The 26,382-nt window shown below is 42.0% G+C and overlaps 1 protein-coding gene across 6 annotated transcripts in view; it reads left to right on the forward strand.

The window, feature by feature from the left end:
* The window catches only part of LONRF2 (LON peptidase N-terminal domain and ring finger 2), a 77,119-nt gene extending 52,317 nt beyond the window's left edge, over positions 1 to 24,802 (forward strand). For all 6 annotated transcript variants that reach the window (XM_025216441.1, XM_006034465.2, XM_025216442.1 and 3 more), the window contains 6 exons: positions 304 to 418; positions 1,116 to 1,237; positions 2,839 to 2,997; positions 17,305 to 17,467; positions 19,684 to 19,833; positions 20,936 to 24,802. In XM_025216441.1, coding sequence (XP_025072226.1) covers positions 304 to 418; positions 1,116 to 1,237; positions 2,839 to 2,997; positions 17,305 to 17,467; positions 19,684 to 19,833; positions 20,936 to 21,094 — 868 coding nt within the window. In that variant the 3' untranslated portion in view covers positions 21,095 to 24,802. The remainder of the gene's footprint in view (positions 1 to 303; positions 419 to 1,115; positions 1,238 to 2,838; positions 2,998 to 17,304; positions 17,468 to 19,683; positions 19,834 to 20,935) is intronic.
* The last annotated feature ends 1,580 nt before the right edge of the window (positions 24,803 to 26,382 follow it).

Below are 26,382 nucleotides of genomic sequence, written 5' to 3' on the forward strand. Positions count from 1 at the left end.
ATTGCTTGGTTTGAAATGAGCCCAACACATTTTTGTTTCATGTACTTTGGCTGAGTTTAGCATCTCAGCTTTGCAGATTAGAGTGGTTGAATTTGTCTTTCTAATGTGTTGATGTAATGGATTTATTTTAGAAATCAAAGCTTATTTTATAGTAATTGAGTAGTGAATAGAAATGTCACTTTCCCTTCTGTGTCAATCTTATGTCAAGTTTAGTAACTTATTTTTATCTTCTTTTAATATCTAGATTGCTTGTTTATTGGAATAATTTACACATTTTTGTGTCTTGCCATCGACCTTGTTCAGGTTATTCTATGAGCCTGTAACCACTCCTTGTGGACATACATTCTGTCTCAAATGCCTCGAGCGTTGCCTTGATCATAACCCTTATTGTCCACTTTGCAAAGAAAAGCTATCAGAAGTAAGTGTACTCTCTTGCATTAAAATGTTTAAAGCAGTGGTTTATGGAAGCCCCTACTATTAACCAAAACGTTTTTCTTTACATACAACAGAGCATTGTAAAGGGGAGTATAGTATTGTCATGCTGTGCCTCATTGTTGACGTACACATTGAATATTTTCACTATTACGTACTTAAACTGATTCAGAAGATGAGGATGGGATGTGCTTTTACTATAACCTTCTCACTTTTGAAATAAGGTGTTTTCGCTTCTTTGGCTGAGCAGTCCTAATCAAAGATGGTGACTCTGCAGTGCCATAATTGCAAGTATCTGTTTTGGCACAAAGATAGCAAATAGGGAATTCTCTGCAACTTTCACCATTTTTTGTGGAGAATATATGCTCTGCTGGAGGGAAATATAATAGTTAGACTTCTCAGGTGGCAATCACTTCATATCTCCTTGGATACTTTGCACCAAATAGACAACATTCGCTTTTTCTTGCATGTTTTACAGTCCATAATAAATATATTGTTTCAGGATTAATGGACAGTAAAAGGAATGGTATATTTCAAAATGAGTCTTAAATGTTTAAAGGAACAGGAAAAAAAAGGCTTAGTATGAGATCTGAACTATTCTGTTAGGTTGACATTTGGAATGGGAAATAGATATAACTGATATTTTTTTTAATTGCCATGCTTAGTTTAATTCTCCTTTGTAGTTTTTGGCAAGCAGAACTTATAAAAAGACTGTCCTTACAGAAGAACTTATAGTTCGTTACTTGCCTGAGGAATTGTCTGAAAGGAAGAAAATTTATGAAGAAGAAATGAAGGAATTATCAAAGTAGGTAGTTTTATTCTTACAATTTTTCTATTATAAAATGTTATTTTTTACAATGCTTCCTAATCTTTACACTGCAAAAGACTTCCATTTTTATGAAAGGTGACGTGGGTTCACTAAATCTCTTGCTGACTTATATGAAGCAGGGGAGAGGCTAGGATTGGATGGAAGATATATACGCAACAGTAATTGAAGCTATTTTCCAAAACAAGGACATTACAGATTTGGAAGTGGAAGAAAAATAAGTAAGTGGTAAGCTTATGTGCTTTGGAGGTTCACTGTAAATAGCAATACTGGATGTTCTATCAGTGATGGTCTTTACTTGCTATACAACCAAATAAAAAAGGTTACAGCAAAAGTTGAAGAGTAATTTGAAATGCATGTTAAGCTTCTGTAGTTTCCTAAAACTAACTTTTTAGTTTCCTTTAGTTCCTGTCTTAACTGTAATCCTAAAAACCCTCCCTGGAGTCCGCCCATGGTTCAGTGGTAGAATACTTGTCTGCCACACAGAAGACCTGGGTTCAATTCCTGGATGCTTATACAACTACAGCTATGGAGGCACCAAACGTCTGGACTCAGTCTGGCCTATGGATTCTGTCTCAATGGTCTAAATGGGGGATGGAAGATCTGGGTAACCTCTACTCCTCCCTAGGCATGTGCGTCAAAGGACTGGGTGACCTCTCATGCATACACCACGATCTGAAGGGATCGATGGTTGCCAAACCAAACCAAAACCCGAAGTAGACCTTACATTTCAAAGAGTATGTGTATAGGTATAGATATATCATACAACAGGGATGTCCAGTTCAAATTAGTTGTTGGCCATATTTCCTGCCTTGAATGTGCCTGCAAGCCACACCTGTTCCAACTGCAAGTGCTGCTTTGGCTGTCAAAGATCCAGCTGTTGTAGGGACTTAGGCAGCTGTGGCAAGAAGCCCTGCCACTGTGGCCAGAGCCATCATTGCAGAAGGTGGTGTTGGCATGACAAGCAACCAACAGGTTTATTTGTATTCAGGGCCCCTAGTGTATTTCATGTTGTTTGCCTCTGTCCTGGAGTATCTTGATTCCCATGCCATTGGCAATGGTAAATGCTGAATCAGGCAGAAGCTGCAGTAGGTGTCATGCCAGCACTTCCTCATACAGCAGTGTGAGGCTGAGCAGGTACAAACCTTAAGAGTAGGCCCCTGGGGAAGAAAGTGAGTTGGATGACCAATCTCTGTAGGCTTGATATCGTATGTTAGACACGCTTGGTATATAGTAGTATATTCTAGGGAAACTCTCAGCTAAAAGATGTACATCTGTTACTTCTGCACAAATTATACACATTTGCCTGTGCACACACTTGAGAGCATGTTTTGCGTGTGTTTTTTTTCTTAAAACAGAATAAAGACATTGTGCCCAGAGTACATGAATAACAGGGAAAGTCCTAGAAGTTTTAGCATTTTGTAAAAGTGGCAGAATATTGGTGCTGGCTACTGCCAGATTCTGTTTTACAGCGAGTCTGAGACAGCCTCTCAGATGAAGTCTTGACTTAGACTTGTGCTTACTAAAGGCATTACCTAAAAGGAGACTGACAGGGTTTTCTTATACATTGTATTTTGCAGTTTGAATAAAGATGTTCCAATCTTTGTGTGTACTATGGCCTTTCCTACCATCCCTTGTCCACTTCATGTCTTTGAGCCACGTTATCGGCTAATGATAAGAAGATGCATGGAAACTGGTACCAAACAGTTTGGCATGTGCTTGGCTGATGAACTAAAAGGGTAAGGAAGCGAACAGAGGACATCCCTCTTGGAATGCTTTCCCGAGCCAGTTGAGAACTACATTTGATTTATTTCAGTTCTCATATCACAAAATACAAATGTTTCAGATGTTTTTGATAATTTACAAACATGCATAACTTTCTGGTTCAAACATTAAGGTGGCTGATGCTCTAGCTAATTAGACATTCAGCCTTTTATTCTAGGTTTCTGGAAATACTGTTTCAATGCAGATGTGCTTTGAAATACTTTACATGTAAACTTTACTAAAATATAATGGGGGGAAAAAAAAGAAAAAACCCCAAAGACCCAAGAGATCAAATGCTTACTTTATAACACTATTGTTATACATGTAAGGTTTGAGTTCATTAGTATGACAACAACCTTTTCATCCAGTAATGTTCCCCATTTTGACTGACAAATTTGGGGTGAGGTTACTCTTTTGTTTGGCCTGTAAAATTTCTTCCCAAATTCTAAGCCTTGTGGTTAGGGTCAGACTTATGGTTAACCAAATGCCCAGAGAGAATCTAGAACTGAAGTGAACTACTTGCCCAGTATATACAGACACTCCCCACTTCTAGGAGTGGAAGAATCCTAAAGAAGCCACAGAAGCTGCATTTACCTTTAATTGTGTAGTGAAGCTGTGAAAATGTATAGTAGAATCTCATGGTGGAGTACTTAACTGCTTTGGAGGGATGATATAAATTAAGTGGACTCCCTACTGTACCCTTAAACATGTAGACTATTTTCCCCACACTTTTTACCTTTCCTAACTTTAGCAAGGTTTTTTGTATGGTCTCCCACAACATTTTTGCAGGCAAGCTAAGGAAGTACAGGCTGGATGAATGGACTGTAAGGTGGATAGAAAACTGGCTGGAGCATTGAGGTTAGAGGGGTAGTAATCAATGCCTCAATGTCTTAGTTGGCAGCCAGTATCAAGTGGAGTGCCCCAGGGGTCGGTCCTGGGGCCGGTGCTGTTCAGTGTCTTCATCAATGACCTGGAAGATGGCATAGAGTGCACCCTCAGCAAGTTTTCAGATGACACCATGCTGCGGGGAGTAGTAAATACACTGGAGGGTAGGGCTAGGATTCAGGGGGACCTAAACGCTTTGGAGGATTGGGCCAAAATAAATCTCCTGAGGTCCAGCAAGGACAAGTACAAAGTCCTGCACTTAGGGCTGAATGGGCTAAATATGAGCCAACCATGTGTCATTGTTGCCAAGAAGGCTAACGACATCCTGGGCTGCGTTGGTAGGAGTGTTGCTAGCACATCAAGGGAAGTGATTTTTTTCCCCTCTATTCAGCACTGGTGAGGCCACATCTAGAGTACTGTTTTCACTTTTGGGCCCCCCATTACAAAAAGGATATGGTCAAATTGGAGAGAGTCCAGTGTAGGGCAACAAAAATGGTTTGGGAGCTGGGGCACATGACTTGGGAAAGGCTGAGCTGGTCTTATTTAGTCTGGAGAAGAGAAGATGGAGAGGGGATTTAATAGCAGCTCTCAAATACCTGAAGGACTAGTCTTCTACCCCCCCAACATCCCCAGCCCATTTAGAAGAGGACTTTTTGGCAGGCTTTTCCCTGCCCCTCCCCCCTCCACCCCCTTCTGGAGACAGAGAAGGGAACTTTTCCTGCCTCCTGCCCCCTCTTCAGGAGACTGCGTTTTTTTCTTTCTTTTCCCTTCCCCCTCCCCCTGGCATTCTAGGAGACAGCTTTTTGCCGGCTCTTTGCTGGCTTTTTGGACATAGCCAGTTCCTTGCACTTTTTCATGGGGAATCAGCTATTTCACAGGGGACTGCCAAATTACACAATTTCTGTGACATCGTGCATTTTGTAGGTCCCTATTAATGAGCTTTTGGAGTTGGGTCAGGTAATTCAGTATAGAAGTTGAGGTTCACTGATGTCTTTGCTCTTCGGCCTTGAACTACAGTTCTTGTTACATGACCCATCTGCAAATTAGTTGACTTCTTACCTAGGCTTAAAAATTATTTTTCCTAGCAGTTTGGCCACTTGTTAGAAGTTTTTAAGACTTCAAGACTTAGTAAATTTAAGATTAATCTTTTTTTCAAATATGTAAGATTATTATTTATTTATTTGGTTGGCTTTGCATTAGCCGTATTGCCTTCTTATCATATACCATGTGTATTTCAGTATTAAGTTTGCTATTAATTTACTTAAACTTGATTACTTGGTTTTGGTGGAATACCCCCCCATCCCCCAAACCTTCCTTCGTTCCCAGAACACCTCTCAGAGTTAACCCTGGTAGCTAACGGCTGGAGCAGATTCCACCTATAGTTGTCCGAAGCTTAATTAAAAATATTGTTGCGCAAGGATATTTTTATTATCATTTCCTACTGTTTTACCAGTTGAAACTGATGGGAAGAGTCATTGGGAGCTTTAAGCAGAGGTCTAAATGCAGAAGTCCACTGAAGTGATGAAAGATTTTCAGTTCACTCATGCAGCTTCACTTGTTTTCTGTATACCCATGGCTTGCAAACTTTTGTCCCCACTTGGTTTGTTCCCTATCTGGTTTTGATTTATCCTACCCCCTTTGCCATTACATTAACCTTCTTTGTCGGACCTGTAATTTGGGGAGTTACTTCTCTTTCTCTCTTGTATCCCAAGTCCAAGCTACCTCAATCTTCAGGTTGAAAAAGATCACTACAGCTAAAATTCTCATCCAGACCTTAATATTCTCCACTGTGTTCCTGTAGCCAGCTGACCTTCCTATATTGTCATTCTCTGGGCTGTACAAATTACAGCTGTTGACACAATCTTCCCTACCCATTGCTCTGAATATAGTGTTCTTTACCTTCTCCTTTATCAGGTTAAACCTGCTTGTGTTTGCTTTCAGCTGCCACATACATCTGACTTTAACTGCTGTTATTTTGCTGCTAGTTTCAGTTGGTTGTTTCTCCTTGCTCGGCTGTCTGCCCATCCTGCTTTAGGTGCATAGAACATGCTATGCGATGTCCACTCCAGGACTTGTGCTGGATCCAACGTGGAATGGATGTGCGCTGGAACAGGCCCCTCATGTGGAACAGTACCAGAGTGGCTAGAGCAGGAGCTGCACACAGCATGGTGGTGGAACCTGCTGGTTCAGGACTGCACCACATTTGATGCCTACTCTAGGGCCATGCTGCACATGGTACCTAATCTGGTGCTCTGGGATGTGTGCTGGATCTGGTATGAGGTGTTGGTCTGTGGGCCTGATACAGCCCATTGACTGGCCCCATGCTACTCATCTGGCCTATGGAGCTAAATGAATTTGACACCCCTACTGTAGAGAGATCCAGGCTAACTCCAGGAACTGGAAACTATTTAACTGCAGGTGCCTGGTGCTCTTCTGAATAACATTACAGGATTACTGCAGTTTGGCTTATAGATCTGCTCTTGTGTGATAGGCTTTTCAGGGCAAAAATGTACCTTTGTACACTGTTTAGCACGTTTGGGGGTTTTTTCTCTTTGAGTCCATAACTTTTGTCCTAACTTCAGTATCACAGAATAGGTATAATAACTCATGGACCTAGAAGGTAACGTAACCAAGAGACTAGATCAATTTGTCTTTGTTTTGTGATTCACCAAAGACCCCTTCCCTTGTTAAGGAGCCCAAAAAGGAAACCTTTAAAAATTGATGCGGCTAGTGAGAAGAATTGTTTGGCAACTGATTTCTGAAAGTCAGATTAACAAAGAGAGACGATGTATTGTATAGAATCATAGAAAATTAGGGTTGGAAGCAACCTCAGGAGGTCATCTAGTCTAACCCCTTGCTCAAAACAGGACCATCTGCAAATGCATCATCCCAGCCAAGGCTTTGTCTAACTGGGTCTTAAAATCCTCCAAGGATGGAGATTCCACCATCTCTCTGGGTAACCTGATCCAGTGCTTTACTTACCCTCATACTGAGAGAGTTTTTCCTAATATCTAACCTAAACTTACCTTGTTGCCACTTGAGACCATTGTTCCTCATTCCGTCATCTGCTACCACTGAACAGTCTAGCTCAGGGATGGGGAATGTCTGGCCCGCGGGCTGGATCCAGTTGGCTGGGGACACCATTTCCCAGCTGCGTCTGTCCACGTGACTTGTGCCAGTCTCCATGGAGACCTCAGCAGCACACATGGCAGAGCAGCGCAGGGGGCTGCTTTGGAGCTGCTGGGAATGTGAGACAGGGCCAGCTTGCTCTGAAGCCATGATCTGTAGCCTGCACACTTTGGGCAGGGGCACGCATGCAGGGGATCTTGGCTCTGTGCCAACTCCAGACAGGCTGTCACTGCTGCAAGGGTGCATTCTATCCCGTCTTCCAGATCACTGATGAAGATACTGAACAAAGCCTGGCGCTGGGGCATTCCATTTGACACTGGCTGTCAACTAGGCATTGAGTTATTGATTTACTAGACTTTGAGCCCAACAATCCATCCAGTTTTCTATCCACCTTAAACTCCATTCATCCAACCCATGCTTCCTTGCTAAAGTCAAGATATATCACATCTACTGCTGTTCCTGCATCCACAGATGCAGTCATCTCTTCATAGAAGGCAAGCAGGTTGGTCATTGCCCTTGCTGAATTCATGCTGATTTTTTTTTTTCCTTATCTCCTCCTCTTCCATGTGCTTAGAAATGAATTCTTTGAGGACTTGCTCAAAGAATATGATCTTTCCAGGAACTGAGGTGAGGCTGACTGGTCTGTAGTTCTCTGGATCCTCCTTCTTCCCCTTTTTTAAAGATGAGCACTATATTTGCCCTTTTCCAGTCATCTATGACCTTTTCCAATTACCATGAGTTTGTAAAGGTAATGGCCAGTGGCTGTGCAATCACAACTAAATCCTTCCGCACCCTTGGGTGCTTCATGTCCATGCCCATGTACCTGTACATGTCCAGCTTTTCTAAATAGTCCCTAACCTATTCTTTTGCCACCATTGGCTGCTCACCTTCTCCCCAAAATGTGCTACCAGGTGCAATAGTCTGGGAGCTGACCTTGCCTGTGAAGACTGAGGTGAAAAAGACATTGAGTACTTCAGCCTCATCATCTGTCATGAGTTTTCATTCCCCATTCAGTAAGGGACTCGCGCTTTCCCTGATCTTCCTCTTGTTGCTGACATACTTGTAGAAACCATTCTTGCTACCTTTCATGTCCCTTGCTATTGCTAGCTGTAGTTTCAGTGGCCCTCAGGCTTTCCTGATTTCATCCCTGCATGTCTAAGCAGTACTCCTTTATACTCCTTCCTAGTTGTTTGTCCCAAGTTTCCACTTTTTATGTGTTAGCGCACTGAAGAGACGTTCCCTACTAAGCTCACTTGTATCAATTGAGACTGTGTGTCTTGTCAAAAGGCCGTGTTGCTGCTTTGATGCTTGGAGCTACAGTCTTCCTTAGTGGGCATTTTTGTGCTTGAGTGTCTATCTGAACTTCTACGCTGAATTTTTTTGAAATTGTTAATCTAAGTCGTAAGCATAATCCAGAAAACTTAAAGTAAATCAAATTCAAGCACTATTGGCTGCTATAGAAAGCTAAATCACATAACTGGGATAAGCCTCTGGCTAAGTATCTATAACTAGAGTTCGTTAAGTGTATAAATCAACTTTTATCAGATGTAGTCTCTTCAGTAGTTAGAGTATTTTTCTTTATCTTAGTTTTAGTTGAGAAACTGGTTGGAAGTTTAACAAAGCTGTATGTTTGCCTCTTTCAGTCTATGGGTACAGACAGATAGACCATTCACAACAAGGCAGAAAGGATAGGGACTTGAGTCTGGAGTGCTTGCTGCACAGTAGTTCTTTGTGTGCCTGCTTTTAGTCTCCCACCCCCACCCTGGAACTAAAAATTTAAACTGGAGCAACCTCACCCTCTTTCATTTAGTTGTCTTGGTTTACTTTAGCTTGCTGTGGGGGTTAGAGCAGGTACACACAAAGTAACCATCAGTAGCATCAGCGTCCGCTATTTTGGAGTAAGTTCTCCCTGTCCTCTTTAACGTATTTTGTTTGTTCCGTATGCCCAGGTACAAAAGTACTTGCTATTTCCAGCTTTTTAAAAACTTTTTTTATTGGTTTCTCAGTTGTCTTCCAACCTGTTGTGATTTGTTTGTCCTTATTCTCAGATTGAATAGAATTAAGTGAGAGAAGCTAAAATTATAACTAGGTCTAAAATCTAGAAGGACAGTTGTTGAAACTAACTAAAGATAGTACTACTTCCTTTTATATCTAAATTTAAAAATGCTTTACAGAGTTTAGCAAAAACGATTTTAAATTCTGGGGTGACTTTATATTTTTAATTCTATATAAAAAGTTTGCCATACAAATAATCATCTAAAAAATAGTAAATAAGCACTGTTTACTAGGGCTGTGTGAAGCTTCAGTTGCTGATTCGAGTTGGAGGAGATTTGGCAGATGAATCTCTGAATCAAGAGACCCATTAATTTCTCTGAATCGAACTGTAAGCCTGGTCTGCAGAGCTCCCCACAGGAAGTGTGTATAGCATATCCTCATGGTTAACAAAAGTGCCAACTTTTAGTTTGTGTAAAAAAAAAAAAAAAAGTTATGTTTGTAAATCAAATATCTTAATGTTTACCTGGTAGTGTGCGTCAGCCTTCCTTTAGAAAAATCACAAGATTTGCACTAATGTAAAACAAGATTAAAATTGATTTAAATTGAGTTTAAATTGAGTCATCATGGGTGACCTAAACTACCTGGACATCTTCTGGGAAGAGCAGTCAGCCAGGTCTGACCGCTCACGTAGGTTCCTAGCCAAGTTACAGGACCTCCATCTAACCCAGGAGGTGCACAGCCCCACCAGGGGAAAGCCTTGTTGGACCTGGTGAGAGGACTGCAGGTGCTCGACCACCTGGGCGATAGCGATCGTCGCCTACTGGAATTTTCCAACCAGCGCAGGGTGTCAAAGGCCTGCAGCAAGGCAGCAGCCCTGAACTTCAGGAGGGTGGATTTCAATGAGGTAAGGAGACCTGTTGGGGAGGCACTGAGGTCCCGGAGGGGAGGGGAGTTGGGAGTCCAAGAAGAGTGGTCGTTCCTTAAGAAAACGATCCTCCAAGCCCAAAGGGTGACAATCCCCACACGGATCAAAGTGGGCAAGAGTGCTCAAAAGCATGGCTCACCAAAAGCATCCAGGAACGTCTCAAAGCCAAAAAGGAGGCGTACACCCAGTGGAAGGGAGGGGCCATCACCAAGGAGGATTATACCTCCATTGCTCGAGATTGTAGGGGGGCTGTTAGGAATGCTAAAGCAGAGATGGAACTGGGACTAGTGACCCAGATCAAAGATAACAAGAAGTCCATTTTTAAATGCATAGGGGGTAAAAAGAAGGTACCAAGTAACGTGGGGCCTCTGCAGGGAATGCTTGGTAATCTGGTGGTAGCACCAGACGACAAAGCTAATCTCTTTAACAGTTTCTTTGCTTCCATTTTTCTGAGCAGGGACAGGGACATCTCCTTCCTTCCTCCCCCCCCCCCCCCCCCCCCCACCGGGATTCTGGACGGACCCAGGGAGGCGCAGCCAGGCCCAGGGGCAGTGAGGACCTAGTCAGGGAACTTTTGGTGGGACTACATGTGTTTAAATCAGCAGGTTCTGATGATCTCCACCCCAGAGTGCTGAGGGAATTAGCAGAGGTCACTGGGGGACCCCTGGCACAGCTTTACGAGCACTCGTGGTGCTCTGGCGAGGTGCCGGAGGACTGGAAAAGGGCCAATGTGGTCCCCATTTTCAAAAAAGGTAGGAAAGAGGACCCAGGAAACTATAGGCCTGTTAGTCTTACCTCGGTCCTTGGGAAGCTCTTTGAGAAAATTATCCAGGAGCACATCTGCAAGGGACCAGCAGGGGAGATTACGCTTAGGGGCAATCAACATGGGTTCATTAGGGGCAGGTCCTGGCAGAGCAACCTGGTTGCCGTCTAAGGCCAGGGCACGTCACAAAAGCCTTGGATACAGGTGTCGCGGTGGACGTAGTCTCTCTGCACTTTAGGAAGGCTCTCACCCCATCCTCATTAAAAAATTAGGCGACTGTGGTGTCGACGCCTACACAGTCAGATGGGTCGCAAATTGGCTGGAGGGCCGCACCCAGGGAGTGGTGGTGGATAGGTCATTTTCACCCTGGAGGTACGTGGGCAGTGGGGTTCCCCAGGGCTCAGTCCTCGGGCCCGCACTGTTCAATATCTTCATCAGCGACTTGGATGAGGGGGTGAAAAGCACCTTGTTCAAGTTCGCAGATGACACTAAGATGTGGGGATAAGTGAGCACGCTAGAAGAGAGGGACAGGCTACAACTAGATCTAGACAGGTTACACAGGTGGGCAGATGAGAAAAGGATGGGTTTCAATATGGACACATACAAGGTATTGCACCTGGGGAGGAAGAACCAGCAGCATACCTACAGGCTAGGAAATTCCCTTGTTAGCACAGAGGCAGAAAAGGATCTTGGAGTCACTACTGATTCCAAGATGAACATGGGTTGGCAGTGTGGGGACATGGTCAGGAAGGCCAACCACACTTGTTGTGCATCCATTGATGCATCATGAGCAGGTCCAAGGAGGTGATCCTCCCCGTCTATGTAACATTGGTCAGGCCGCAGTTGGAGTACTGCGTCCAGTTCTGGGCGCCGCACTTCAGGAGGGATGTGGACAGCATTGAGAGGGTCCAGAGGAGGGCCACTTGCATGATCAGGGGGCAGGGTAGGCCCTATGAGGAGAGGCTACGGGACCTGAACCTGTTCAGCCTCCACAAGAAGGCTGAGAGGGGATCTCTCTCTCTTATAGGTGGCCACCTATAAGCTTGCCAAGGGGGACCAGCAGGCAACGGAAGAGTCCCTGTTCCCGCAAGCGCTACCGGGGGTAACAAGGAACAATGGCCATAAGTTGACTGAGAGTAGGTTCAGGCTAGACATCAGGAGGCACTACTTCACAGTTAGGGCAGCTAGGAGCTGGAACCAACTTCTAAGGGAAGTGGTGCTCGCCCCTACCCTAGGGGTCTTCAGAAGAATGCTAGACAACCACCTAGCTGGAGTCATTTGACCCCAGCATCCGTTCCTGCCCATGGCAGAGGGTCGGACTTGATGATCTGCTTAGGTTCCTTCCGACCCTACCATCTATGAAACTGAGTTTCCTTGCTTGCTGACTTAAATCATTATTTAAATTGCACCTGTAAATCAGTGTACCTTGGGACTGAGTTAAGATAGGAGAATACTTTTTTAATTCGTAGGAAACAAATGAAAGAAGAATCTTGTCTGATGGCTGCTTTTTTTTTCTTTTTTAATGCCCAGAGACCTCTGACATGCTTTAAATTGCCCCTCTTAATTGATTTTTAGTCAGAGCAAAGATCCCAGAAATATTTCATGGGATTTGAGATTTTGATGTAGAGAAGAACTGCTGGTGAGACCAGGAAATTCATGCAGTTAACGCATGATTTTCATACTCAAGGTATCTAAAGCACGTGTGATGGAAGGAGCTAGAGCAGAGGTGTCAAACACAGCATCTGGTGCCACCCATGGGTCTCAGGGATCCACAGGCAGCATGTTTGCCTCACTTGCTGCATGGGGTACCTTTTGTAACTCATGTCCTGGAGTGGTGGAGTGGCCATTGTGAGCAGCCCATCCTCAGAGAAGCTGTGCACTGCTCCAGACCCATGCTGAATGCAGCTGTCACTCCAGCTATCTGGGCCCACACTACATGCAGCTGCTGCTCCAGAGCTCTGCACCTGTGCTGTGCAACCCAGCAGCTGTTGCTCCAGGACCATAATGTGGGGCTAGTCTATGGGTCTGGTGCCACTCACTCAGCCTGTAGGGATGAGTTTGACAAAGTCTGGCAGAAAGTTCTCCCTTTCCCATCCTGCACTAACTTGAATGGCTGTATGCTTCTCTTAGATGTTGAGGACACACAGTATCCTAGTCTTCTGCTCTCTAGTGGGGAGGGAGGGGGAGCACTGCTCCCTGATAACTGTCAGGGAGCCCTGTGGGGACCCTGCCATGGATCCAATGTACCCCAGTCCCTGAACACACTCAAGTCACCATAGGTCTAAACAGGGTTGGGGGGTATGGGAGCAGGTGACATTTCCCCCTAGCTGGAACTAGCCTCTCATCCCTGTCCAGACTGGAAACTAGTCTGTGCACGGGTGGGGGTCATTTCCTGCATCTAGACCCATCTCTTTGTGCTGTTTCTGCCTCCCACTCTGTGCACCCCTCTTGGGTGACCTGGGGGGTGGGGAGGGGTGGGCGTTTTTAGGTGGCTGAAACCCTCCAATCAACTGATGGGTGGGGGTTGTACTCCACCTGGACTGGAGCCCTCCTGAGGTTCTGGGAAGGCGCTCATCCCCTAAGCACCTACCTTCTGGAGTGGGGGCCATTTTTCTGTTGTGCAAAACCTCACAGGGCTCCTAGAAGGTGTTCCCGCCATGGGAGAATGGTTCCTGTTCAGTGCACTCCATGCACAGAAATCCATAGTGCTAGCTAGAGATGAACGGCTATCAATGGCCTTGGTTTGCCACATGATGCTTATATCAGTGCAGTGCTTAGATATCTTCCTTCTCTGGCTTCTGATAAGGCTGAGGAAGTTGGAAGCCCATTGTTATGAGGCGGCTTCACGTGTAACACTGCTTTAAAGTGTATAACTTGAAGCCAAAACCTGACAATAAGGTCTTCCTACGTGTATTTTCAGATGTAACAGGCAATCCTAGATTAAGTACTTAAAGAAAACAGAAAAGCTAAATGAGAGTAAAATGGCAGGAAAGCATTGCCCAATTTTTAACCCAGAGTGAAGAACAGATATGCAGGCAAGTTTTTTTCCATCTAATTTGTAGCAGAAACTTGTCAAATCTTGCTTTTTTAAGAGAATCTCTCCCTGATAGCAGATGTGATCAGGACAGTGTATACAGTTGTGGAAGGAAGTCTGTAGTTTTCAATATGGAGTAAGGATTAAGAAAGACATTAATAAAATAGGTGAATTGGGTCACCAATGTCTAATTTTTTTCTTTTCACCATTTTTTACCTAAACTATTATTAAGCTAGTTGAGGTGGTAGGATATGTAGCATTTTTCATGCTAAGAGAAATGTCTAGATAAAAGCTGAATTGTGGGGGCAAGAGGAAATTGCCACTTATAATGGAGTAATGGAAATTACAAGATCAGCAAGACTGAAAATGGAGAACACGAATTAGTTTTCTATGTAAGAGTTGATATAGTAGTCTATTAACATAAATGTAAGATACCGAGACACCACAAAAGGAGACATCTTCATTTAGTATGTACACAACTGTGTAAGATTTGAAATATTTCGTGCATATATCATTTAGCAATATTTTGTCTTGCAACATAGCACGTGCCGTGTACCGACAGGTCATGACTGTTAGCACATTATCAATGAACATTTTTGAACGAGGTCCTTTTAAGTTTTTAAAACTGCTGTTCATCCTAAGAAGGAGAATCATCATTGTTGCACATGCAGTGTACAAATAAAGTATACTGTCTTTTCTGCAAGTCTTGCATTCTTTATCTGAGCACCATACTGTTTTGCCTGAAGGATTTTTGTGATATACACTCTGAAAGACTTGTTTTCCTTGTCTTCTGCCTCTGTCGTGCCATTTGTTTTCTTAAGTCTAAGCCTTGGAGCCTGGGGTTTTGAATTCTGATATTTCAGTTTTGCACTTGCACGTGTTGGTTATTGTTCTAATGGCATTTGGTCCCATCAGATGGTGGGGAGAAAGGAGAGCAAGATAGCATAATAATTAACTTTTAAGACGTATATGATACAAAATAATAGATCAGTTAATTTAATTTTGCTACCTGGAAAGGTAATAGAACTAATGTATTTCCATATTTTCTGTCTGCTTATAAATAATCATAGAATAATAGAAATTTAGGATTAGGAGGGACCTCAGGAGCTCAACTAGTCCAACCCCCTGCTCAAAGCAGGACCATCCCCACCTAGGTCATTCAAGCCAGGACTTTGTCGCCTTAAAAACCTCCAAGGATAGAGATTCCACCACCTCTCTAGGTAGCCCATTCCAGTGCTTCAGCACCCTCCTAGTGAGAGAGTTTTTCCTAATATCCAGCATAAACTTCCCTTGCTGCAACTTGAGACCATTGCTCCTTGTTCTGTCATCTGTCACCACTGACAACAGCCTAACTGCATCCTCTTTGGAGCCCCCCTTCGGGTAGTTAAAACCTGCTATCAAGTCCCCTCGCAGACTTTTCATCTGCAGACTAAATGAACCCAGTTCCCTTGGCCTCTCCTCAGAAGTCATGTGCCCCAGCTCTGGACCATTTTCTTTGCTCTCCGCTGGACTCTCTCCAACTTGCCTACATCCTTTTTGTAGTGGGGGGCCCAAAACTGGACACTGTACTCCAGATGTGACCTCACCAGTGCAGAATATAGCAGAATAATTAATTCCCTTGATCTTCTGGCAACGCTCCTACTAATGCAGCCCAGTATGCCGTTAGCCTTCTTGGCAGCCAGGGCACACTGATGACTCATTCAGCTTATTGTCCACTGTAACCCCCAGGTCCTTTTCTGCAGAGCTGCTGTTTAGCCAGTCAGTGGTCAGCCTGTAGTAGTGATCTTGTTAAGAAACATTTATGTCAAAGAACTTGGAGTAGTTTCATAGGGTAACTGCCTAGTAGATTAAGGAAAAAAGCAGAAAGCAGGTCATGTGATGCATCTGCATTTTAAAGCTTTTGATGGTGTCACGCATGATCTTCTCAAACAAATTAGATAAATAAGGTCTAGATAATACCATAAGGTGGGTGCAGAGTTGGTTGGTAGTAGCTGAATGTAAGTTTTCAGTGAAGTGCTAGTAAACTGGAAGGACAGTTAAGCAAGGTTCTGTCCTGAGCTGCTTTGTTGTCTGTGATTTCATTAATGACTAATGATACACTACTGAGTAAATTTATAAAACTTGAAGATGATAGCAAGTTGGGAGGGGACAAGATTAGAATTTGAAATTATTTTGATAAATTATTGGGATTGTCCAGAATCAGCCAGATGAAGCTCAGTAAAAACATGCTCAAGGTACTACACTCGAGAAGCAGAAATCAAGTATACAGATACCAAATGGAGAATAACCTAGATAGGTATTAATACTTTAGAAAAGAATCATCAAGAGGGGTAGGGAGAAAGACTTGGGTCATAGTGGACTATAAACAGAGTTAAAAAAAATGATACTGTTGAAAAAAGAGCACATTGTTGTGGATTGTATTAACAAGAGTGTTAGATGCAAGACACCAGAAAGTAACTATTCGTCTCTGCTCAGTCCAGATGAGGCCTCAGTTGGGGTTTTATGTCCATACTACAAACAGTCTAGATGAGTTGGTCCGCAGAAAAGTGGCAAGATTAAGAAATTTGGAAAAATGTGACCAATGAAGGAAGACTGTAGAAATCGGGTTTTCTTTTTCTTGGAAGACTGAGGAGGTATAAGTCTTTTAATATGTGCACCGTTGTTTATAAAAAGGACTGTGTTCAGTTGTTCTTCATGTCAGCTTGTACAGAACAAAAAGTAATCTGCACAATTTGTAGTTGATGAGATTTGAGCTGCATGTTAAGAAAAAACTTTCTACCTGTAGGGAGAGCTAAATGCTGGACAGGCTACCTAGGGAAGCCTGGTGTCTTATCCTGCCTCAGACCAAAGTGGAGGGACTAGATCAGGGGTTAGCAACCTTTTTCTGGTGTAGGCCACCCCTTTCAACCTGCCCTGCCCCACCCCTGCTGTGGGCTGCAAATCTCCATCTTCCAGAGTGAACCTCTGCTCCCGATCCCCATCTCCTCTGCAGGAGGGGTAAGAAGAAACATGGTAGAGCAGCAGGCTCTGCACCAGACTTGGGGACTGGATTGGAACCCTGTGGGCTAAATCCAACCTATGGGCCATAGGTTTCATGTGCTGACCACAGAACTAGATGATCTTATGAGGTCTTTTTCAGACCCACGTTTATATAATTTCTACATATGTTTCTTAACCTACTGAAGGATTTGTGGCATTTTTTTTCTCTTCCTGAGCAACTTAAAAAAAAAAGATAGCTAAGGTAGTTGCACAAACCTGTTTAACTTGCCACAAGCAATTAAAATTTGGCACAAAGCCTGTTCCATTTATTTAAAGCCCTGCCGTTCTCTCCTTCCTCTTGCCCCCTCCCCCAAATACTGCTAACTTGAAAAAGTTGTTCCCCTAGATCAAGAAGAATGTATGAGCAAAAGCAAAATTGTGTTTGAAACGCAATGGAGTTACAGTGGTGTAAAATTAAACTACTAATGGTGAATCAGACCCAGTTTTTGTCTTAATTTGTTTAAAACCCCTTTTGGTGTGACTTCTACTCTTGTGCCCTTTTGTCATTTCAGGTTTGCAGATTATGGCTGCATGTTAGAGATCAGGGATGTAAAATTTTTTCCTGATGGGCGTTCAGTTGTTGATACTGTTGGTGTTCGTCGGTTTAGGGTCTTGAGCCATGGCCAGCGAGATGGGTATAACACTGCAAACATTGAATATCTTGAAGATAAAAAGGTGATCTGTTGTACAAAATTATTCGCACTTACATTTCACTGAGTTCACTTAAATGTTCTTTCCTTGTTATGTTTCAAAGTAGTAAGTTGTTGTTTTTTTTATTCTGCTCAAATGTGGCAATAAACACTTGTTTCTTTATTTTGCCCATTTGTCCCTTACACCTCTCTGCCAGTCTTATTTCTGTCATAAATCTAACAGGACTGTTTAAGCCTCTGATACATGGAAGGTAATAACTTATCCTGACAATGTGTTGATCAGGTCAAAGTAGTAATTTAAAAATAACACTGGACCCTTGTATGAATACATGCATCTATTTTATAATCATGAAACCAGTCTTTCTTTGGGTATACTATGTATTTTTTACCCTTACAGAAGTTAATAGCCTTTACTGGTCTATGGGAAAACTGGTTAAAAGTAGTAATAACTTTTCATATGTATGGTTGTGCATGTTTAGTGGCCAAGGAGACTTCTTTAAGCACAGAAAACGTAAAAGATGCCAATTAAATTCTCTAAATATAGGATGAACTCATTCACTGAGGTATGTATAATGATATTTACAGCCAAAACATGAATATTTGGGTCATCTTGAATGAGTGCTAGTAAAATCTTGATTACTTCTTCCTAGGGAGTTCACTGGAGCTCAGGCCAGTTGATGGCTCAAAAAGTCTATGCAGGTGACATAGTTCTCAAGCAGATTTTCACAGTTTATTGTAATCCTATTAATTTGTAGGAGACCTTTTAATTGTATGATGCAGCTGCCAGCAAACACAGAAAAGAAAGATGGGGATAAAAGTATTTTCAGGGTTAGTGTGCAATCTATCCAGAGTTACTACTCAGTGGAGTTGAATCCCCACTGAGAGAAAGGGCAGCAGTCAGATATCGGAGCATTATTTTTTGTATGTTGGCAGAAACCATGTTGTATATCTAGTATACAGACTAAATAGGGTAAAACGCTAACCCTGTAGATTGAATAAGTATTTCCTCTTGGATTTGGGTTACCCTTTTCCTCTTCCATATCTGTACATTTAGAGCCAATATTTATGTGGTTGTAATACTTTTTCACACACCCCCATGCCAAATGCCAGTGTTGCTACTGTTCCCGATTCGTAGACTACAGACAGATGTCACCAAATGAAACTGATCAGCTGTGCCAAGCTTTTCTGGCACAGTTTATCTGCTGCATTGCATGAACAGATATTGCCTGCTGTTCTGCAAGATCAGGCCCATAGTACTCTGGTGGGACCTGTCCTGTGGGATAAACTCAGTGGGGCAGCTCTGTAAATGAGGGATTCCTAGGTTCCCCTGCTTGCAGAGTCCACAGGTGCACCTCAAAGTGGGAACCTCAGGGTTTCCTTTTTTGGAGACTTGCCCCTAGTCAGGTTTTCTGAGATCACCTCTGCAAGCAGGACCTGGTATTTTCCCCATTTGCAGAATCTGACTCGGGGCATGCCTCTACAAGTGGGAAAGCCCAAGCAAATGTTATTCAGTTGTGGTGTTTGTAGAGCCGGCCGTGCTGTTGCATAATATCATGATGCTCCAATGTTCTGCTCTGCATTAGGATCTGAGCCCATATAGGGATAGAATAAGTTGGTTGATGTGACATCCCTGTATGAGCAGATTCTTCCTTCTGTGTCAACATAGAGGAACAGGCATTAGTGATTCAGTACTTTCTCTGAGGGTTGTAGCTGTGCAGCAACATAAATTTATAGGAGGGACAAAAACATGAGTTCAGGATGCATTAGATTTAAGCACTAGTATGCTACCTGCAGGCATTCGTGCAGTAGTAACTCTTGTTAAGTAGCATTGAGCTTAACTCTGCTACCTGGCAGGTATTTATGGGCATTTATGCACATACCTTCCTGTCCTGTGATGCGCTGGAGATCCACTGCTTCGGAGCAGACTTGATTAATCGAGTCTGCTCCACATGCGAGCTGATGCGCATTGTGCTGTGCTGCGTACAGTTGTATAAGGGGTGAAATGCACGTCAGCGCGCAGAAAATGGCAGCGGTGCGCAAAAGCACCTCTGAGGTGTTTTAATTTGGAAGCACACCGCCACCATTTTCTTCATGCTGACACGTATTTTGCCACTTATACAACTGCATGCGTCACAGCGCCAGGCACTTTTCAAAGTACCCAGTGCTGCAGCGCTTTCATATGTAAAAGCCCAGTATTGTCAGGTAAACCTAACTGTTTGCTTTCTCCTTTGTGTTGGTTAGGTGGAAGGACCAGAATATGAAGAACTTGTCTGTCTCCATAATTCAGTTTATGATCAAGCTGTTGCCTGGTTTACTTCTCTTAAGGATGACATGAAGGCGCAAATTCTCAGTCATTTTGGGTCAATGCCAGGGAAAGAACCAGAGCCACAGGTATATTTCCTACTTTTGCACTACTACACTAGATCTAAGGGTCTCCAATAGACCACCCTCTGAAGGAAGTTCTGTTTTACTTTCAGACTTGTTAACCTTCTTCAGATTACCTGAATGTGTCTCACTAACATAAAGCTCAGAAAAACATTGCTATCTCTACTCCAAATAGCTTGGTCTCTGAAGAGATTGTTCTGACTTGGTTAGACAAGGGGGAAGCACGCTTACAATCTATATAGAGATCAAGAAACAGCTCCCACAGAGCAGGGTATTGCCATACATTCTTGCATACCACATGTACCGTGTTTTTTGGAAAGGCAGAATGAACAAAAAGATGCTGCCAGAATTATGGCTGTACATAGCAGGAACCAGAGCCTAATCTTTAACTCGCTTACCTTCCCTTTCCTGCTCAGATAAAAGCCTACAGTTTTAACCATTCCACCATGAAATTGTCAGCAGTTCTTTGCTGCTCAGCTAAAAGCCAAAACTAGCTACAGCTGTAATTTGAAAAGAGCCAAAAAAGCCTGCCCGTTTGGGAAGTGAGAGGAGAGAGAACAGACCTAAAAGACAGCAAAATTGCCAATGAAAGGATAGCTTGATTAGTGGAATATCAAAACCACTAAAAAGGAATGATGGTGTTAATGCTGGTACAGTGAAGAGCGATTGGCAGATTATAATGATCCATTAAGACAGTTGACTCCCTCAGTGCTGCCTGAATAGAAATAGTCAGTGTTGTGGTCAGGCACTTGGTTTTAAACTTTGGATCGAAGTGGGGTACTACTGCACATCCCCTGGATTTGCCCCTTCTGTACTCCAGCCCTTTCTCCAACCAGCTGCTGGAGGGAAGAAAAGAAAAAGCAGCAGCCATTTTATAGCATCTCCATGCTTATATTCTGAGCAGAAAATCAGCTTCCCCACTTAAGAGACGCACCCCCAATTCTGGAAGATTATTTTTTGGGTGAAAAGTGGATTGTAGTATGCGAATAAATATAGTAACTGTAGCTTGAATGCCTTGCGATGAGCCTACTACTAGAAAAGAGTAGGTAGCTGTACTATACTATTACTATCTTCTAATAAGGAAACACGTTCTTGTTTTTGTTTTCAGAGTAATCCCAGTGGTCCAGCCTGGCATTGGTGGCTCTTGGCAGTGCTGCCACTAGAAAACAAGGCTCAGCTAGCTATACTTGCCATGACTACACTTAAGGAACGTCTTATTGCCATCAGACGTGTATTAATATTTGTAACTCACAAAAGACCCAGATGACATGGCCTTATGTATGAACAGGCACCAACAATATGTTGGAAGACACTTTAAAAAAAGCATTGTGCAGAAATGAACAAACCTGCATCTGACATCCATTAATAACAGGTTCACTAATCAGGGTATTTCCCAAACTTTGCACTCTATCCAGTTAAGAAGCACATTGTGCCTGTTCTGATGAAATCTGAGCCTCTATGAAGTTGTAATACAATTGCAGTGTAGCTGGTAGCGTGGCTGACTGCTTTGAAGTGGTGTAACAGCTAATGTTTTTAGACTGTGAGAGATGAAGTTCAAAGTACCAGAGCACCACATGCTATGGCCTGCTTGCCAGTGTTCCACGTGCAGTTTGGATTTGTGCGTACCAGGAAAAAGAACTCTGGACAATGGATATAAGCTAAGGACAGACTGAGTAGAATTTTCTTTAGAGGTATTCAACAGAAGGGAAACAAAATTTTCCTGTGGAAGAATGCACGAAGAACATGGCTGACAGTAGACTGACTGTGCACTCATATAATACTTGTTCAAGAAATATTGGTATATGAAACAGTAACTTTGATAGTCAAGGCTATAGAGAATATTTGTCTGAAAGAATAGGTACTGAATAGTATTGTATTTGATAGCCTTAAGTAATCCCTTGTGTTGTGATTCGCATGTTGCAATAGAATGAGTATATCAAAATGTCTGAAGAAGTGTGCTTTGATTTTTGTAAAAAAAAAAAAAAAAGAAAAAGAAAAAAATCGAAGTAATCCTGGTTGGTCTTATCACTAAATGCAAACTTCCTAAGATGTGATGCTAGTAAAGGCTGCTGTGACATAGCAATTTCACTCCAAATATTGGGAAAGCATACTGTAGTGCTTAGCTGATGTGTGTTCTGCAACTTAAACCTGGCTAGGATAAACACTGGGGAAGATTCCATTTTCTTCTACATCTGCAAAAGATGTGCCAACCTAGTGTGTGTTACATTGGAACAAAACTTGTAAGAAGTCTTTAAACCAAAAGTTAGTATTATGGTTTATCTACCAATTGCTGTATGTGGTTAGAATCTTGGTCCATGGCAACAACATGAAAGGAGGCACAAACCGAACTCTAAAAAGCAAGTCTCAATGCAAACTTAATTCAGGTGTTATCTTTGTTTGTCTTTATTTTGTTTGTTTTATTACATTTTTGTTACTATCTTACCTTGGTAGTTATTAACATTGCTGGTTTGTCAAACTTTATTTTAAATAACGAACAGTGTTACTGAGTCAATTGGTGTATCTTCCTACAAGTAGAATTGTTTTTACCAATAGAGAAAAGTTGGCCTCAATCTCAGTGTGCTGTGAACATATACTCATTTTAAGACATGTTCATGTGCAAAAGTCTGGCAAGATGAAAACTGTTGTTTACCTACATGTTTAAAGTGCCTAACTTTTTTCTTTTAGTTTGCTTGTTTTATGTCAATGAAGATGTATAAAAACATTTTGCACAGGAGTCATACAAGAAAACTGTATAAAACAAATGCAGTAACTAAATGACACTTACTGCTTTCTCGGGTATTATAATTACAACCTGTGTGGTCTGGGAAACAAAACTAGTTGTTTTTTTTTCCTTTTAGCAAACAGTACCACAAATGGTTTCTGTAACATACCCTGAATGTACTGTAATTGCCTCTACCTTGAACACACGCCTTTTCTAGCTAAATGATTTGTAACAATATTATTGAATTGTGAAGTGCAACCAATGATGTAGTAGCCTCTACAATAGCCTTTCTGCAAGTTCTGCTACCATTACTGGAGTACTAATAGTAAAAACTGTATGAGTTCCCTCCAGAGTCCTGAGAGCGTGGGAAAACATCAGGGCTATAAAGAAATAGCTGTAGAAAGCTTTTTTGAATGGAGGGGGAAATGCCGCAAATCAGTAACTCCGACTTTATGTAGCTGTTTCCAATTAACCCATTTTTTATTTTAGTCTACCAATACTTTTGATAGCTAACATTCAAAGTTTGGCAAGCTAGTTTTCAGTCAAAAAAATGGACCATTTTAACCCTTTTCTGTTATTTCCCACTCTTGCCATTGCTAACTATGCTTCATCTTACTTGTTTCATTAGCATTCCTCTCACCTTTCCCCCTTTAGGTCTTGTATACTTAAGCATTTAATGTTTTTGGCTGCAAAGGGACATTGGTAGTATTATACAATCCTAGTCCTGCATAGTTAAATATGCATTTAACTTTACACACAAGAGTAAATCTTTTTTTAAAAAACAAAGGTGCTATTTAGTGTCTCGTTGGCCTTAATTACTTAAGGCAATGTGAATTTCTTTGTTATTTGCAAGAGCTGTTTTAAATATCTACTATTGAGGTACTTCCTAGAGCAACTGTACAATACAAAAGGGTGTTTGTCCTTTATTGCTGTTCTATGATGTGTAAAGATACAAAATTAACAACAACAAAAAATACTTTTTATGTTGGGAATGACATGGCTGTCTCCAAATGCCTCTAATTAGTGACATGAGATCACCAGAATCAAAACTGAGCAATAGAGGAATTTTTAGTCAAAGTTTTAAAACTTTTTATACATCTTGATGCCAGCATTTTGAATAAATACTACAGCTTGTGAAATAACATCTGGGTTAAAATACCATACTGATCAACCCAAACTTGGTGTTTTTTCCAATACCTTAAATGCTGCATCACAGTCAATCTAAAAAGAAAGCACCATTCTTGGTATGTGCAGAGTCTCCAAGGTTAATGTACCTGTTCCATTGCTGCAAAGTCTCCTTCTGTAGAGTCAGGAGGAAAATAGTACCTATGTGAAAGAACTGGTTATCTTGTCTTTTGACCAGTGGCAAACATCCGTATTGCAGCTGTCTTACATTTTATGTAGTCCTTTCACGGTGGCACAGCGTAGAAGCTCTGAGCTAAATGGCAAGAAAAGAAAGGGAGTTCTCTGTTCTCTTAATCCATTAGATTTCTCTCATTTGTTTCCCAGCACTGTAGGCCAGAGGAAGGGAAGTCTCTTGTTTGCAGAATGTTGGGCCACTTTATGCATCATAAAGAAGCAAAAATGCACAAACCCATTTTCCCCTTTTGCAGGTCAACCTGTAAGACTCTTTAAGCTACAAAAAAACTTGAACTTTTTGTCTTTCAAGAACCACATAACTTGTTTGCCATTGAGGGCTTTTTATCTACTGTATTTTAACATGTTGATTTTGTATTCATCAAGTTTACTTTATACTTTTAATGTGTTTGATAATCTGTTCAGTTTTTTACTGCTCCTTTTTGCATACTTCAGTCCACATTTAAACTGGTAAATATAAAGCTGTTCTCTCTTCAGAAAGGTGCATAATTCTATTCTCAATACCTTTTACACTAGTGCAACTGGTATTTTGGTAGCGCCTTAATTTTGCAGTCGTAAAATGATTGTATTAAATTTCATCTGGCGCTTGTGACCAGATTTAAACAAGTATGTTTGACATGGAAAACTTGAAACCATTTTTTACTGTTTAAAGCTCATTATGAAACGGGGTGTGTACATATGTATAAATATAAATTATTAATCTCTGCATTTTTGTATCAAATAAATACAGGACAAATGTTCTAACCACATTTGGCACTTCTCATTGCATAAGTAGAGCCAAACTTAAAAATGTCAATGTTCATTTCATGTATATTTGCAATATTCATGGGAAATGTATTTAATTTATGTGAATTTGGAATAAACAGATCAAATTTACAATGTTTATTTTTCAGTAAAAAGCCAGCCTATGTGAAATGGGAAGTTAATGTTGACGTTTCAGCATGGGTGGATGCTTTTGGTTTGGGTTTTAACTCTATGTACAGTTGGGATCAGTTTCTAATAGTATTTTGTTATGTTTACAGTTGAGAAGTCACAGGAGAGAAATCACAGGAGTTGTCCACCCAAAAATATTTTTGAAATATATTTTGCTATATTTATATTTTGGTTCAGCAAACTCTACATTACGAAGCAAGAACTCTCTAAAAGAGTCCTGGCGATTTTGCAGATGAGGAGTTGGAGGGAGAGCTTTTATACATTCTTGTGCTGCTTCAGAGCCCGTATTATGTCTAAAGGGAGGTTAAATCAGAAATTTTCTAAAAAATGTCTCTCTCATTCCATTCTTTTTGTCTCAGGTTATGTGAAACCTCCCTAATATTTTGAGTATCCCAATTTTTTCCCCAGTTGCATCTTGCTAGCAAAGAAGGATGGAACATAGTGCTCTCCTTAGTTACCTTGCACAAGGTATTGTACATGAAGACACTCTACAGCATGTTATACCATAGTATCTCTGGATCTTGTTGTCCCAGCCGCCAGCAAAGGGTTCAGGATTGATTGAGAGTGTGGTCTGGGGGTAGAAAAGTTTATTAATTTAACAAAAACATGCCTATGCATAGTATACTAAGACAAATAATGACAGACAATAATAATTCATATCAGCAACATATTGGCAGTTCCCTCTGATGCCTGATGTACAACAAGTTTCTCTTTCCACAAAGCTCAGCGAAGTCAGGCGTCCCCCATCAGCGCTGGTCCGAGAGGTACCAGGAAGGACCCTGGTATTCAGTCCTTGGGCTCCTCGAGATCCATGGGCCCACTGATTCAGGTCAACAACTATGACGCTTAAGATGGTTAGCCATATAGTTGAGGTGACACCTCGTGACACGCAAATAGTGTAGATCACATCATACCATTTACATGGCTCGGGCACGTTGACAGCCAAACTGATGATTCGCCCACCCTCTCGGCCAACTGAGCGCCTTGCTGAGTTTTTGCCTCAAGGCTTTGCAGCTTATTTTTTACTTTATTCCAGTTTTCCAGCCATGGTATGTCTACATCTGATACCCATGAAGTGGGTATCGTAAAGCTGAGAGGTATAGTCTCAGAGGAAATTTCTGGTCATTTTAGGGCAATAGTAGGGTTACTTAATTGCAGCAGAGCAACAGCTCCACTCTGAGCTCCTAAGCAACATGAATTGCACAAAGTCCAGGTGGTACCATTTTCATACAACAAATGACCTGGTCCTTCCCAGCAAACACCTTGCCCTATTGTTACATATGACACATTAGGTAACTTGTATATGCAGTTCATGTTAGGTGGGCTGAGAGGCCAGCCTCTCCATAGGGTCCCGAGTCCAATCAAGGTGTTACTGATTTGAACTAAGGGGGATTGTGCCACATACCGAGGGCCATTGGGGGTAACTATTTCCCATATGGGGTGATGCAGATTCCAGTCCCAAAGGCATCTTCCTCCTAGCCCCGTGCTTAGCAAATAAGCAGTGGTCCAGTTTCCATCTCTTA

Source organism: Alligator sinensis, unplaced genomic scaffold (genome assembly GCF_000455745.1).
Source record: "Alligator sinensis unplaced genomic scaffold, ASM45574v1 scaffold462_1, whole genome shotgun sequence".
Classification (NCBI taxonomy): Eukaryota; Metazoa; Chordata; order Crocodylia; family Alligatoridae; genus Alligator; species Alligator sinensis.